The following is a 15671-nucleotide window of genomic DNA, read 5'->3' as shown; positions in this document are numbered from 1 at the left end:
CTTTAAGCAAGCAAGGCCAAATACAGATTACAAACACATGTATCCATCGGGTGCTCCTCGGTGTGCCTAACGAGGGCTAGGATTTGCATAGAGCCGCCTCCTGTTCACGTGGACAAAGGAACCCACTAGAGGGAGACACAGGCCAGAAAATCCCTCGACTGTCGGAGTACTAGCCGACTCATTGACTACAGAGAGGGAAGTAGAGAAAAGTCAAGCCGTTCAACAGGACTCTGCATCATCCTAGCTTCGACTTGTACGTAGGCTTCATATCGGGCCTTTACACACTCTGCGTGTATTAGCTGGCTGTCTTGTCGAAATTCTGGCCCTTGCTATCTATAGGTTTGTAGGAAAAGGGTGGTGGACTGAAATAAACTTTGCGAAAAGAAAAATAAAAAAAATGACATGACAAAAGAAATACAAATTAAAAGAATAGATATTGTCAGTCTGCTGAAAAGCTGCCATTGCAGCAGCATATGCATTGTGCTGAAAAGGATGGAAGCATGGAAACACAAACCAAGAAACTGACACAAATCAAGAAAAACACAAACACACAGGGGTTAAATACCAGTTTATTGCAAAACAAATAAAAAAAAAGGACTGCGAACAACTCAACGAGAAAGAACACAAGCAAACAACATTGCAAGCAAAAGACAGAAAAACATTCTTGTCAAGTTTTTCATTTGAATCTGTTTTTTGACAACTGCATAAGAAAGGGGTGCACCGGTCCTGGAGGTACTGCAATACCAGGTCGATGCGTGGAGTGGACAGAGCAAGCTCTTCTTCCATCTCCCTGTTCTAAAAATCCATTTAATATATGGTCCCCAGATAGGGGACGTATCAGATATTAAACTGATAAGAACAGATACTACACTTGATCTTAGCCAAAAGGCCGAGAAGCGATAACCCAATTATCGTCTTTTCCGAGCGAGCGGCGTCCAGGGCGACGTCAATCGCTCGCAGAGATCTGCTGCCTCCCGTCTGGCTCCCTGCTGTTTGCCCAAAGCCACTAATCCTCAGACTTTCACACCTAGCTATGCCTGAGGCCTACTTCCTCCTTCCTATAGCCTATGGTCTAAACACGCCCAGACACCTGTCCATTTAGCACCTTCGGGGTCAAGGCCAGTTTGCTCGTCAATCCAAACTTTAAGCAAGCAAGGCCAAATACAGATTACAAACACATGTATCCATCGGGTGCTCCTCGGTGTGCCTAACGAGGGCTAGGATTTGCATAGAGCCGCCTCCTGTTCACGTGGACAAAGGAACCCACTAGAGGGAGACACAGGCCAGAAAATCCCTCGACTGTCGGAGTACTAGCCGACTCATTGACTACAGAGAGGGAAGTAGAGAAAAGTCAAGCCGTTCAACAGGACTCTGCATCATCCTAGCTTCGACTTGTACGTAGGCTTCATATCGGGCCTTTACACACTCTGCGTGTATTAGCTGGCTGTCTTGTCGAAATTCTGGCCCTTGCTATCTATAGGTTTGTAGGAAAAGGGTGGTGGACTGAAATAAACTTTGCGAAAAGAAAAATAAAAAAAATGACATGACAAAAGAAATACAAATTAAAAGAATAGATATTGTCAGTCTGCTGAAAAGCTGCCATTGCAGCAGCATATGCATTGTGCTGAAAAGGATGGAAGCATGGAAACACAAACCAAGAAACTGACACAAATCAAGAAAAACACAAACACACAGGGGTTAAATACCAGTTTATTGCAAAACAAATAAAAAAAAAGGACTGCGAACAACTCAACGAGAAAGAACACAAGCAAACAACATTGCAAGCAAAAGACAGAAAAACATTCTTGTCAAGTTTTTCATTTGAATCTGTTTTTTGACAACTGCATAAGAAAGGGGTGCACCGGTCCTGGAGGTACTGCAATACCAGGTCGATGCGTGGAGTGGACAGAGCAAGCTCTTCTTCCATCTCCCTGTTCTAAAAATCCATTTAATATATGGTCCCCAGATAGGGGACGTATCAGATATTAAACTGATAAGAACAGATACTACACTTGATCTTAGCCAAAAGGCCGAGAAGCGATAACCCAATTATCGTCTTTTCCGAGCGAGCGGCGTCCAGGGCGACGTCAATCGCTCGCAGAGATCTGCTGCCTCCCGTCTGGCTCCCTGCTGTTTGCCCAAAGCCACTAATCCTCAGACTTTCACACCTAGCTATGCCTGAGGCCTACTTCCTCCTTCCTATAGCCTATGGTCTAAACACGCCCAGACACCTGTCCATTTAGCACCTTCGGGGTCAAGGCCAGTTTGCTCGTCAATCCAAACTTTAAGCAAGCAAGGCCAAATACAGATTACAAACACATGTATCCATCGGGTGCTCCTCGGTGTGCCTAACGAGGGCTAGGATTTGCATAGAGCCGCCTCCTGTTCACGTGGACAAAGGAACCCACTAGAGGGAGACACAGGCCAGAAAATCCCTCGACTGTCGGAGTACTAGCCGACTCATTGACTACAGAGAGGGAAGTAGAGAAAAGTCAAGCCGTTCAACAGGACTCTGCATCATCCTAGCTTCGACTTGTACGTAGGCTTCATATCGGGCCTTTACACACTCTGCGTGTATTAGCTGGCTGTCTTGTCGAAATTCTGGCCCTTGCTATCTATAGGTTTGTAGGAAAAGGGTGGTGGACTGAAATAAACTTTGCGAAAAGAAAAATAAAAAAAATGACATGACAAAAGAAATACAAATTAAAAGAATAGATATTGTCAGTCTGCTGAAAAGCTGCCATTGCAGCAGCATATGCATTGTGCTGAAAAGGATGGAAGCATGGAAACACAAACCAAGAAACTGACACAAATCAAGAAAAACACAAACACACAGGGGTTAAATACCAGTTTATTGCAAAACAAATAAAAAAAAAGGACTGCGAACAACTCAACGAGAAAGAACACAAGCAAACAACATTGCAAGCAAAAGACAGAAAAACATTCTTGTCAAGTTTTTCATTTGAATCTGTTTTTTGACAACTGCATAAGAAAGGGGTGCACCGGTCCTGGAGGTACTGCAATACCAGGTCGATGCGTGGAGTGGACAGAGCAAGCTCTTCTTCCATCTCCCTGTTCTAAAAATCCATTTAATATATGGTCCCCAGATAGGGGACGTATCAGATATTAAACTGATAAGAACAGATACTACACTTGATCTTAGCCAAAAGGCCGAGAAGCGATAACCCAATTATCGTCTTTTCCGAGCGAGCGGCGTCCAGGGCGACGTCAATCGCTCGCAGAGATCTGCTGCCTCCCGTCTGGCTCCCTGCTGTTTGCCCAAAGCCACTAATCCTCAGACTTTCACACCTAGCTATGCCTGAGGCCTACTTCCTCCTTCCTATAGCCTATGGTCTAAACACGCCCAGACACCTGTCCATTTAGCACCTTCGGGGTCAAGGCCAGTTTGCTCGTCAATCCAAACTTTAAGCAAGCAAGGCCAAATACAGATTACAAACACATGTATCCATCGGGTGCTCCTCGGTGTGCCTAACGAGGGCTAGGATTTGCATAGAGCCGCCTCCTGTTCACGTGGACAAAGGAACCCACTAGAGGGAGACACAGGCCAGAAAATCCCTCGACTGTCGGAGTACTAGCCGACTCATTGACTACAGAGAGGGAAGTAGAGAAAAGTCAAGCCGTTCAACAGGACTCTGCATCATCCTAGCTTCGACTTGTACGTAGGCTTCATATCGGGCCTTTACACACTCTGCGTGTATTAGCTGGCTGTCTTGTCGAAATTCTGGCCCTTGCTATCTATAGGTTTGTAGGAAAAGGGTGGTGGACTGAAATAAACTTTGCGAAAAGAAAAATAAAAAAAATGACATGACAAAAGAAATACAAATTAAAAGAATAGATATTGTCAGTCTGCTGAAAAGCTGCCATTGCAGCAGCATATGCATTGTGCTGAAAAGGATGGAAGCATGGAAACACAAACCAAGAAACTGACACAAATCAAGAAAAACACAAACACACAGGGGTTAAATACCAGTTTATTGCAAAACAAATAAAAAAAAAGGACTGCGAACAACTCAACGAGAAAGAACACAAGCAAACAACATTGCAAGCAAAAGACAGAAAAACATTCTTGTCAAGTTTTTCATTTGAATCTGTTTTTTGACAACTGCATAAGAAAGGGGTGCACCGGTCCTGGAGGTACTGCAATACCAGGTCGATGCGTGGAGTGGACAGAGCAAGCTCTTCTTCCATCTCCCTGTTCTAAAAATCCATTTAATATATGGTCCCCAGATAGGGGACGTATCAGATATTAAACTGATAAGAACAGATACTACACTTGATCTTAGCCAAAAGGCCGAGAAGCGATAACCCAATTATCGTCTTTTCCGAGCGAGCGGCGTCCAGGGCGACGTCAATCGCTCGCAGAGATCTGCTGCCTCCCGTCTGGCTCCCTGCTGTTTGCCCAAAGCCACTAATCCTCAGACTTTCACACCTAGCTATGCCTGAGGCCTACTTCCTCCTTCCTATAGCCTATGGTCTAAACACGCCCAGACACCTGTCCATTTAGCACCTTCGGGGTCAAGGCCAGTTTGCTCGTCAATCCAAACTTTAAGCAAGCAAGGCCAAATACAGATTACAAACACATGTATCCATCGGGTGCTCCTCGGTGTGCCTAACGAGGGCTAGGATTTGCATAGAGCCGCCTCCTGTTCACGTGGACAAAGGAACCCACTAGAGGGAGACACAGGCCAGAAAATCCCTCGACTGTCGGAGTACTAGCCGACTCATTGACTACAGAGAGGGAAGTAGAGAAAAGTCAAGCCGTTCAACAGGACTCTGCATCATCCTAGCTTCGACTTGTACGTAGGCTTCATATCGGGCCTTTACACACTCTGCGTGTATTAGCTGGCTGTCTTGTCGAAATTCTGGCCCTTGCTATCTATAGGTTTGTAGGAAAAGGGTGGTGGACTGAAATAAACTTTGCGAAAAGAAAAATAAAAAAAATGACATGACAAAAGAAATACAAATTAAAAGAATAGATATTGTCAGTCTGCTGAAAAGCTGCCATTGCAGCAGCATATGCATTGTGCTGAAAAGGATGGAAGCATGGAAACACAAACCAAGAAACTGACACAAATCAAGAAAAACACAAACACACAGGGGTTAAATACCAGTTTATTGCAAAACAAATAAAAAAAAAGGACTGCGAACAACTCAACGAGAAAGAACACAAGCAAACAACATTGCAAGCAAAAGACAGAAAAACATTCTTGTCAAGTTTTTCATTTGAATCTGTTTTTTGACAACTGCATAAGAAAGGGGTGCACCGGTCCTGGAGGTACTGCAATACCAGGTCGATGCGTGGAGTGGACAGAGCAAGCTCTTCTTCCATCTCCCTGTTCTAAAAATCCATTTAATATATGGTCCCCAGATAGGGGACGTATCAGATATTAAACTGATAAGAACAGATACTACACTTGATCTTAGCCAAAAGGCCGAGAAGCGATAACCCAATTATCGTCTTTTCCGAGCGAGCGGCGTCCAGGGCGACGTCAATCGCTCGCAGAGATCTGCTGCCTCCCGTCTGGCTCCCTGCTGTTTGCCCAAAGCCACTAATCCTCAGACTTTCACACCTAGCTATGCCTGAGGCCTACTTCCTCCTTCCTATAGCCTATGGTCTAAACACGCCCAGACACCTGTCCATTTAGCACCTTCGGGGTCAAGGCCAGTTTGCTCGTCAATCCAAACTTTAAGCAAGCAAGGCCAAATACAGATTACAAACACATGTATCCATCGGGTGCTCCTCGGTGTGCCTAACGAGGGCTAGGATTTGCATAGAGCCGCCTCCTGTTCACGTGGACAAAGGAACCCACTAGAGGGAGACACAGGCCAGAAAATCCCTCGACTGTCGGAGTACTAGCCGACTCATTGACTACAGAGAGGGAAGTAGAGAAAAGTCAAGCCGTTCAACAGGACTCTGCATCATCCTAGCTTCGACTTGTACGTAGGCTTCATATCGGGCCTTTACACACTCTGCGTGTATTAGCTGGCTGTCTTGTCGAAATTCTGGCCCTTGCTATCTATAGGTTTGTAGGAAAAGGGTGGTGGACTGAAATAAACTTTGCGAAAAGAAAAATAAAAAAAATGACATGACAAAAGAAATACAAATTAAAAGAATAGATATTGTCAGTCTGCTGAAAAGCTGCCATTGCAGCAGCATATGCATTGTGCTGAAAAGGATGGAAGCATGGAAACACAAACCAAGAAACTGACACAAATCAAGAAAAACACAAACACACAGGGGTTAAATACCAGTTTATTGCAAAACAAATAAAAAAAAAGGACTGCGAACAACTCAACGAGAAAGAACACAAGCAAACAACATTGCAAGCAAAAGACAGAAAAACATTCTTGTCAAGTTTTTCATTTGAATCTGTTTTTTGACAACTGCATAAGAAAGGGGTGCACCGGTCCTGGAGGTACTGCAATACCAGGTCGATGCGTGGAGTGGACAGAGCAAGCTCTTCTTCCATCTCCCTGTTCTAAAAATCCATTTAATATATGGTCCCCAGATAGGGGACGTATCAGATATTAAACTGATAAGAACAGATACTACACTTGATCTTAGCCAAAAGGCCGAGAAGCGATAACCCAATTATCGTCTTTTCCGAGCGAGCGGCGTCCAGGGCGACGTCAATCGCTCGCAGAGATCTGCTGCCTCCCGTCTGGCTCCCTGCTGTTTGCCCAAAGCCACTAATCCTCAGACTTTCACACCTAGCTATGCCTGAGGCCTACTTCCTCCTTCCTATAGCCTATGGTCTAAACACGCCCAGACACCTGTCCATTTAGCACCTTCGGGGTCAAGGCCAGTTTGCTCGTCAATCCAAACTTTAAGCAAGCAAGGCCAAATACAGATTACAAACACATGTATCCATCGGGTGCTCCTCGGTGTGCCTAACGAGGGCTAGGATTTGCATAGAGCCGCCTCCTGTTCACGTGGACAAAGGAACCCACTAGAGGGAGACACAGGCCAGAAAATCCCTCGACTGTCGGAGTACTAGCCGACTCATTGACTACAGAGAGGGAAGTAGAGAAAAGTCAAGCCGTTCAACAGGACTCTGCATCATCCTAGCTTCGACTTGTACGTAGGCTTCATATCGGGCCTTTACACACTCTGCGTGTATTAGCTGGCTGTCTTGTCGAAATTCTGGCCCTTGCTATCTATAGGTTTGTAGGAAAAGGGTGGTGGACTGAAATAAACTTTGCGAAAAGAAAAATAAAAAAAATGACATGACAAAAGAAATACAAATTAAAAGAATAGATATTGTCAGTCTGCTGAAAAGCTGCCATTGCAGCAGCATATGCATTGTGCTGAAAAGGATGGAAGCATGGAAACACAAACCAAGAAACTGACACAAATCAAGAAAAACACAAACACACAGGGGTTAAATACCAGTTTATTGCAAAACAAATAAAAAAAAAGGACTGCGAACAACTCAACGAGAAAGAACACAAGCAAACAACATTGCAAGCAAAAGACAGAAAAACATTCTTGTCAAGTTTTTCATTTGAATCTGTTTTTTGACAACTGCATAAGAAAGGGGTGCACCGGTCCTGGAGGTACTGCAATACCAGGTCGATGCGTGGAGTGGACAGAGCAAGCTCTTCTTCCATCTCCCTGTTCTAAAAATCCATTTAATATATGGTCCCCAGATAGGGGACGTATCAGATATTAAACTGATAAGAACAGATACTACACTTGATCTTAGCCAAAAGGCCGAGAAGCGATAACCCAATTATCGTCTTTTCCGAGCGAGCGGCGTCCAGGGCGACGTCAATCGCTCGCAGAGATCTGCTGCCTCCCGTCTGGCTCCCTGCTGTTTGCCCAAAGCCACTAATCCTCAGACTTTCACACCTAGCTATGCCTGAGGCCTACTTCCTCCTTCCTATAGCCTATGGTCTAAACACGCCCAGACACCTGTCCATTTAGCACCTTCGGGGTCAAGGCCAGTTTGCTCGTCAATCCAAACTTTAAGCAAGCAAGGCCAAATACAGATTACAAACACATGTATCCATCGGGTGCTCCTCGGTGTGCCTAACGAGGGCTAGGATTTGCATAGAGCCGCCTCCTGTTCACGTGGACAAAGGAACCCACTAGAGGGAGACACAGGCCAGAAAATCCCTCGACTGTCGGAGTACTAGCCGACTCATTGACTACAGAGAGGGAAGTAGAGAAAAGTCAAGCCGTTCAACAGGACTCTGCATCATCCTAGCTTCGACTTGTACGTAGGCTTCATATCGGGCCTTTACACACTCTGCGTGTATTAGCTGGCTGTCTTGTCGAAATTCTGGCCCTTGCTATCTATAGGTTTGTAGGAAAAGGGTGGTGGACTGAAATAAACTTTGCGAAAAGAAAAATAAAAAAAATGACATGACAAAAGAAATACAAATTAAAAGAATAGATATTGTCAGTCTGCTGAAAAGCTGCCATTGCAGCAGCATATGCATTGTGCTGAAAAGGATGGAAGCATGGAAACACAAACCAAGAAACTGACACAAATCAAGAAAAACACAAACACACAGGGGTTAAATACCAGTTTATTGCAAAACAAATAAAAAAAAAGGACTGCGAACAACTCAACGAGAAAGAACACAAGCAAACAACATTGCAAGCAAAAGACAGAAAAACATTCTTGTCAAGTTTTTCATTTGAATCTGTTTTTTGACAACTGCATAAGAAAGGGGTGCACCGGTCCTGGAGGTACTGCAATACCAGGTCGATGCGTGGAGTGGACAGAGCAAGCTCTTCTTCCATCTCCCTGTTCTAAAAATCCATTTAATATATGGTCCCCAGATAGGGGACGTATCAGATATTAAACTGATAAGAACAGATACTACACTTGATCTTAGCCAAAAGGCCGAGAAGCGATAACCCAATTATCGTCTTTTCCGAGCGAGCGGCGTCCAGGGCGACGTCAATCGCTCGCAGAGATCTGCTGCCTCCCGTCTGGCTCCCTGCTGTTTGCCCAAAGCCACTAATCCTCAGACTTTCACACCTAGCTATGCCTGAGGCCTACTTCCTCCTTCCTATAGCCTATGGTCTAAACACGCCCAGACACCTGTCCATTTAGCACCTTCGGGGTCAAGGCCAGTTTGCTCGTCAATCCAAACTTTAAGCAAGCAAGGCCAAATACAGATTACAAACACATGTATCCATCGGGTGCTCCTCGGTGTGCCTAACGAGGGCTAGGATTTGCATAGAGCCGCCTCCTGTTCACGTGGACAAAGGAACCCACTAGAGGGAGACACAGGCCAGAAAATCCCTCGACTGTCGGAGTACTAGCCGACTCATTGACTACAGAGAGGGAAGTAGAGAAAAGTCAAGCCGTTCAACAGGACTCTGCATCATCCTAGCTTCGACTTGTACGTAGGCTTCATATCGGGCCTTTACACACTCTGCGTGTATTAGCTGGCTGTCTTGTCGAAATTCTGGCCCTTGCTATCTATAGGTTTGTAGGAAAAGGGTGGTGGACTGAAATAAACTTTGCGAAAAGAAAAATAAAAAAAATGACATGACAAAAGAAATACAAATTAAAAGAATAGATATTGTCAGTCTGCTGAAAAGCTGCCATTGCAGCAGCATATGCATTGTGCTGAAAAGGATGGAAGCATGGAAACACAAACCAAGAAACTGACACAAATCAAGAAAAACACAAACACACAGGGGTTAAATACCAGTTTATTGCAAAACAAATAAAAAAAAAGGACTGCGAACAACTCAACGAGAAAGAACACAAGCAAACAACATTGCAAGCAAAAGACAGAAAAACATTCTTGTCAAGTTTTTCATTTGAATCTGTTTTTTGACAACTGCATAAGAAAGGGGTGCACCGGTCCTGGAGGTACTGCAATACCAGGTCGATGCGTGGAGTGGACAGAGCAAGCTCTTCTTCCATCTCCCTGTTCTAAAAATCCATTTAATATATGGTCCCCAGATAGGGGACGTATCAGATATTAAACTGATAAGAACAGATTTTTTTTTTTTTTGATTGAAAATGTAATCTTTATTTTGCATAAAAGATATACAAAAAACAAATACTTTTGTCGGGGTACATTCTCCCCTGTACTGCGACGCAGCGCATAAATACACTACATTACAATACATTTCCGGTCATACTAATAAATACATTCAATCACATACATTCATTCTGCGGTATGATGCCTGATGTGGTGTGCGGAGTAAGGATACCCCGAGCCATCACATCATGCATGACGCCGCAATACCCCTATAAGCATGAAACTAGGAAACGTTATCTATACGTAGCATGAATCAATCAAACAATATTACATTTCAAAAAGCAACAGGTGTGATAGGGGAGTGGGAGAGTGGGGTAAGGGGAGGGGAATGAAATCACAGGCCCGAAGCTTTATTGAATGGACAAAGACACACAAGGGAGAGTGGGGGAAGGGGAAATCTTCAGACCTCCTCTTCCTCCATGAGGTCCATCAGGTTATAGTCTCTGAGCAGACTGTGAACCAGTCTGCGACAGTCCTCAATGGACATCCTCTCCCGCTGGTGGATAAGGCGCTTTCTGGCGCACCATAAAGCGTCCTTAAAGCAACACAACACCCGCCAGGCGTTGTCAATGTCCTCCTGGGAAAAAGTTCCATGAAAAAGTCCATTCAGCACAGCAAAATGTGTGATGGCAGTCTGTGAAACAAAGTCTTTAAGTTCAGGTTCCAAGGCCCTCAACAGGCTCTGTGCAAATGAGCACTCCCAGAAAACGTGAAAGGACGTTTCCTCGTGGATGATACAAAAGGGGCAGTGCCTGTATCTGCACAAGTTTCTGGCATGCATAAATGTCCTGAGTGGCAGCCCTCCCTGGACAGCCATCCACGCCAGATCTTTATGCCTGTTGGTGAGTCTCTTTGAAGAAACATTCCTCCAGACCACTTTGCAAGTGGCTGAAGGGAGGCCTGGAACAGTCTCAGCTATGTCCGATGCTCTGATCAACTTGTAGATAGTTTTTGGCTTCCACAAGTCGGGCTTAACTCCATGCAGCCCCAGCTCCTTGATGAACTTGAAAGTGTCCAAGTAGTACCAAGGAGTGTCCCAGTTGTAGGGGATGGAGCTGTCCCATTTGTCCCATCCAAGGGACCTCCAGAGAGGCAGGAGGAAAAAACGGGACATGGAGTTGCCTCCAGAGTCCGAAGTTCTGTCAATCAAAGTTCTGCGGATGCAGTTGCAGGCAAAGAACACCCCCAGTAACGTTGCGATGTCGGGCACGCCCTTACCGCCCTTGAGGGGTTCCTTGAACATGACTGCTCGCTTCACTCTGTCCATCTTGGAGCCCCAGATGAAGTGGAACACCGCCCTGGTGATGGCCTTGCAGGTGTTGACCCGGGGGGGCCAGGCCTGGGCGAGGTACTGCAACACAGGGAGGATCTCGCTGCGGAGTACCAGTGTTTTCCCTTCGATGGTGAGTTCTCTGAGGCTCCATAGTCCAAACTTTTGTCTCATCTTGGACAGTCTCTCCTCCCAAGACTTCAGGGCTGCGCCCTCAGCTCCAAACCAAACTCCAAGAATTTTGATGAAGTCCGCCTTGATGCTGAAAGGGATTGATGCAGAAGAAGGCAGGAACCACTTTCCGAAGAGCATGATCTCTGACTTCCCGCAGTTGACTTTTGCCCCTGAAGCTTTGCCGAAGTCCTCACAGGTCTGGACGAGCGAGTCGATGGAGCGCTGGTCAGCACAGAACACCGTTACGTCGTCCATGTAGAGTGAGCACTTGACAACCCTTCTGTCCGGTCCCGGTGCGGTGATCCCTCTGATCTCTGGGTTCTGTCGGATGCATTCGGCAAAGAGCTCTATACAGCAAACAAAAAGCAGAGGTGAGAGAGGGCAGCCTTGTCTGACCCCAGAGAGAACAGGGAAAGGGTCAGTTTTCCAGCCATTCACCAACACCGTACTACAAATGTCATTATACATCACATTCACATACGAACAAAACATGTCCCCAAGACCAAACCTGCGCAGAGCTCTGCACATAAACTCATGGGAGACACGGTCAAAGGCCTTTTCCTGGTCAAGACTGACCAGGGCCGCGTGCACACGGCGGCCTCGAATGTACTGGACCGTGTCCCGGACAAGCGCAAGGCTGTCCGCAATCCTGCGGCCAGGAATGCCACAAGTCTGATCCGGGTGGATGATCTGTCCGATGACAGATTTCAGCCTGTTGGCCAGAACCTTGGCGAGGATTTTGTAGTCCACGTTCAAGAGAGAGATGGGACGCCAATTTTTCAGATCCCCTCTCTCCCCCTTACGCTTATACAAAATCGTGATCATCCCCTCCCTCAGCGACGGAGGCATTGTGCCCTCCACCACCATCTCCTCGTACAGCTCGAGCAGGTCCGGGCCAACGAGATCCCACAGCGCTACATAGAGCTCCGCTGGGAGACCGTCGCAGCCCGGGGTCCTGCCTTGCCTAAAGGATCTGACGGCAGAGTGCAGTTCCTCCAGCGCCAAGGGGGCGTTGATTGCCGACATACCTGCAGGATCAATTTGGTTAGTGATACCTGACAAGAACCTGTCGGCCTCAGCCGTATCTGTTTCTTTCGGGGAGTAGAGGTTGGTGTAGTAGTCGCTGACCACTTGCATCACAGCCTCCTTCCCCTTCTGGAGTGTTCCGGTCTCGTCCCGCAGCTCAGACAAGGGAGTGTGTCCTGAGTGGAGTTTCCTGAAAAAGAAAGAGTTACATTTCTCACCTTTCTCAAGATTCTCCACCTTGGAACGGAAGACGAGGTGCCTGGATTCTTCCTCAAAGTGTCCTTTCAGGCTCTTCTTGGTGTCCTCCAGGTCCTGCCTAACGTCCCAGCCACAGTGGTGAAGGTCCTGCAGGGACTGCAACTGACGTTGCAGTCTCCTGAGTTCCCTCTTCCTGGCACACACTTGCTGGCGTCCCCTTGCCTGAAAGAAGCTGCGTAGCTTGACTTTCACAAACTCCCAGTAGTCGCTTACCTTTCTGAAGAACCTCTTGTCCTCCTTCCAGGTAATGTAGGCTTCCCTGAGTTCCTCCAGCAGTTCCTCATTTTCCAGCAGGGTACCATTCAGCTTCCAGGAGCCCGGGCCGGGGGCAAAGCCCTCGCCCAGGTCACCCCGAAAGTGAATGGCCCTGTGGTCAGAGAAAAAGCAGGGGACCATGGAGAACCCGCGATGTCTGACTGTCTTGGAGGTGAGCACGAAGTCTATCCTAGAACGCACAGATCCATCAGGACGGCACCACGAATAGTTCACGGAACCTTTCCCTATGGATCCCACGGCGTCCTTCAAGGAAGCCTCCGCGATCATCTCCTTGAGCAGCCTAGACGTGGTGTCGAGCTTTGCGTACATGCTGGAGCTGCGCCCATCCTCCTCAATCGGACAGTTAAAATCACCGCCGATTACTACTGCCCTGGTGGTGACGAGTTGGGTCCGCAGGGTCTGGAAAAGCTCCAGTCGCTCATTCCTATCTGGGGAGGCGTACACGTTGATGAGCCTAACTGGCTCTCCCGCCCATGAGCCGTCTACGACCAAAAGACGGCCACAGACGAGCTCCTGGACGGAGTCAACCGTGAAACGACCACCCCTGACAAGAATGGCTACCCCTGCAGACTTACAATCGACACCCCCGGACCAGTAGGAGGGACCATGGGTCCACTGGGAGGACAGATGAGTGTACCTCCTCGAGAAGGGTAGGGCACACTCCTGAAGCATGTAGACATCACTCTGCTGTGTGGAAAGAAATGTCAGCGCCACCTGTCTTCTAGACGCATCCTTGATGCTCCTAACATTAATGGAAAAGATAGAGATCTCTGCCATCATGTAAAGGAGATGAAGGGGCTAGTTAGCAGGTGGGCTGAACTTACCTCCCCTGAGGGGGGGGTGGTTCTTCCACTGCCTCTTGTGCCTGTCCGGTGTCCTGGTTCAGGCCGCACTCCTCAAGGACGCTGTCCATAAGGTCTTGGGTGAGGTCAGTCTCTGGGGGGGCCAGGTCCTTACCTACCTGCATTTCTCCTTCGTCTTCCCTCGCAGACTCGAGGTCCTCGAGGTCCTCCACCACTGGGTCCAGTCCAGCGATGTCATTTTGCTGGGCCACGGTGGGCCGCTTGGTGGGTTCTTCAGTTGTCGGGCTGTCTAGGTTCCGTTTTCGGCCTTTGCTGGTGGGGGGTGGGGTGGGGGGGGCAGTGGGCAGGGTGGGGAAGTCCTCCATGGAGGACAGGGCGGGGGGGGGCTGGGAGGGGGGAGGGGCAGGGGCAGGGGCAGGTGAGGTCACCTCCGACTCAGGGGGGTTGGGGAGGGATGGGTCGGAGGAGGTGGTAGGGGCCTGGGGAGGGGGGGGGGACTCACCAGTGGCTTTCTGAGGTTCCTTCGCAGTCTTTTCCCCTGGCTTCTTTTTCCCAGCGCTGTCTGGGGCTCTGCCCTTGAGCAGGGCTCCAGCGTAGGACCGGGATCTCTGGGGGCAGTCTCTGTAGACGTGCTCAGCCAATCCGCAGAGGTTACAGGTCTTGGACCTCGGGCAATCCTTGGTCTCATGGCCTGTAGCCCGACAGAACCTGCAAGAAGGTTCCTGACAACCAAAACTTACGTGACCCTGCATGCCACACCTGCGACAGGTCTGGGGCATGTCTGCGTAGTAAAGGAGTCCTGCGGAGGCTCCCAGAGAGAAGCAGGGCTTCAGGTGTTGGAGATCCCCCGAAGGCTCTCTCCTTAACCTGCAAGAAACTGCCCACTTACCTGTCCAGAAGCCGTTGACATCGAGGATTCGGACTGGGTCTTTGGCCACGATGCAAAACCTCTGGAGGTAGGTAGCGATGTCTTTTGCTGGGGTATGGGGATTCCTCATGGACACCGTCACCCGCCTTTCATCCCGTTGAATGGGAGTGTTCGCAACAAAGTTGCGGAAAGGGGAATCCGGGCCACAATTCTTCACCGCTTCCCAGTACCTTCTACAGACCTGTAGAGACACAAAAGTTATATAGAATATACCTTTCATGAAGGTCTGCACGGACAGTGTCTCCGCCTTGCTGAACCCCTGTTCGAGGATCATCTTCTTGCCAAAGATTTCCGGGGTCATGTCGGGGACTCTTCCGTCCACCTCCTTCAGCTGCAGCACCACTGTCTGCCTCATCCAGGGTTCCAGGGTAGGAAGCCCGTCTGCGGACCTGGTTGGCCTTGCTGAGCCCGGCTGGCTGGTGGCCGCCGGGGTGGGGGTGGAGGTTGAGGCGACTTCTCCCGGAGTCTTGGCAGAAGTGGCGGGGACATGCTTCTTCTTCCCAGTGCTCTTCCCCATGACGGAGGAGTTCGTCGGTAGTCGCTTCAGGAGAACTTCGGCGGCTTCCTTCTTATTCCTCGGCGTCTTCACTCTTTCGCAGCCTTTAAAAAGGCCCTTGTGCGCCTACTGCCCGAAGGTAGTAGCGCAGAGTGGGGGGGAGGAGGGAAGATCGCAATCTCGTTCCTTGTGGGGGCTAAGCCTCTAACCCAATAGCAGCGAGTAGGTGAAGCTGAATTTAATCAACGATCCTACAAGGCCGAGCAGAGGGTACCCCACAAGGACCAAATGGCTTGGATAGATACAAATGTTTCTCAACGTCCTAGCCGTAAAGCAGAGACACCCCTAAGGGCTAAAGTCGATACTACACTTGATCTTAGCCAAAAGGCCGAGAAGCGATAACCC

The 15671-nt window shown here is 48.1% G+C and overlaps 1 protein-coding gene across 1 annotated transcript; it reads right to left on the bottom strand.

The window, feature by feature from the left end:
• Window positions 1-10353: 10353 nt before the first annotated feature.
• LOC309544056 (uncharacterized protein) lies at window positions 10354-13613 on the bottom strand. Its single transcript, XM_082276446.1, has 2 exons — window positions 12724-13613; window positions 10354-11826 (listed from the first exon to the last, which is right to left on the bottom strand). The coding sequence occupies exons 1-2, from the start codon at window positions 13346-13348 to the stop codon at window positions 10436-10438; spliced, it is 2016 nt and encodes a 671-aa protein (XP_082132572.1). The 5' UTR covers window positions 13349-13613; the 3' UTR covers window positions 10354-10435.
• Between the last annotated feature and the right edge of the window lie 2058 nt (window positions 13614-15671).

The sequence above is a fragment of the Pelophylax lessonae genome (genome assembly GCF_965119305.1).
Source record: "Pelophylax lessonae genome assembly, contig: HAP1_SCAFFOLD_733, whole genome shotgun sequence".
Classification (NCBI taxonomy): Eukaryota; Metazoa; Chordata; class Amphibia; order Anura; family Ranidae; genus Pelophylax; species Pelophylax lessonae.
The sequence above is the reverse complement of the archived record's forward strand: the minus strand, read 5'-3'. Positions and strand labels throughout refer to the sequence as shown.

What these genes read in the sequence shown, in the direction of transcription:
- LOC309544056 (XM_082276446.1), bottom strand. Translation starts at nt 13,348, where the DNA reads ATGTACGCAAAGCTCGACACCACGTCTAGGCTGCTCAAGGAGATGATC. An exon ending in GGTGGAGAATCTTGAGAAAG is followed by an intron (nt 11,827 to 12,723) that starts GTGAGAAATGTA and finishes TTTGCTGTATAG; the next exon opens with AGCTCTTTGCCGAATGCATC.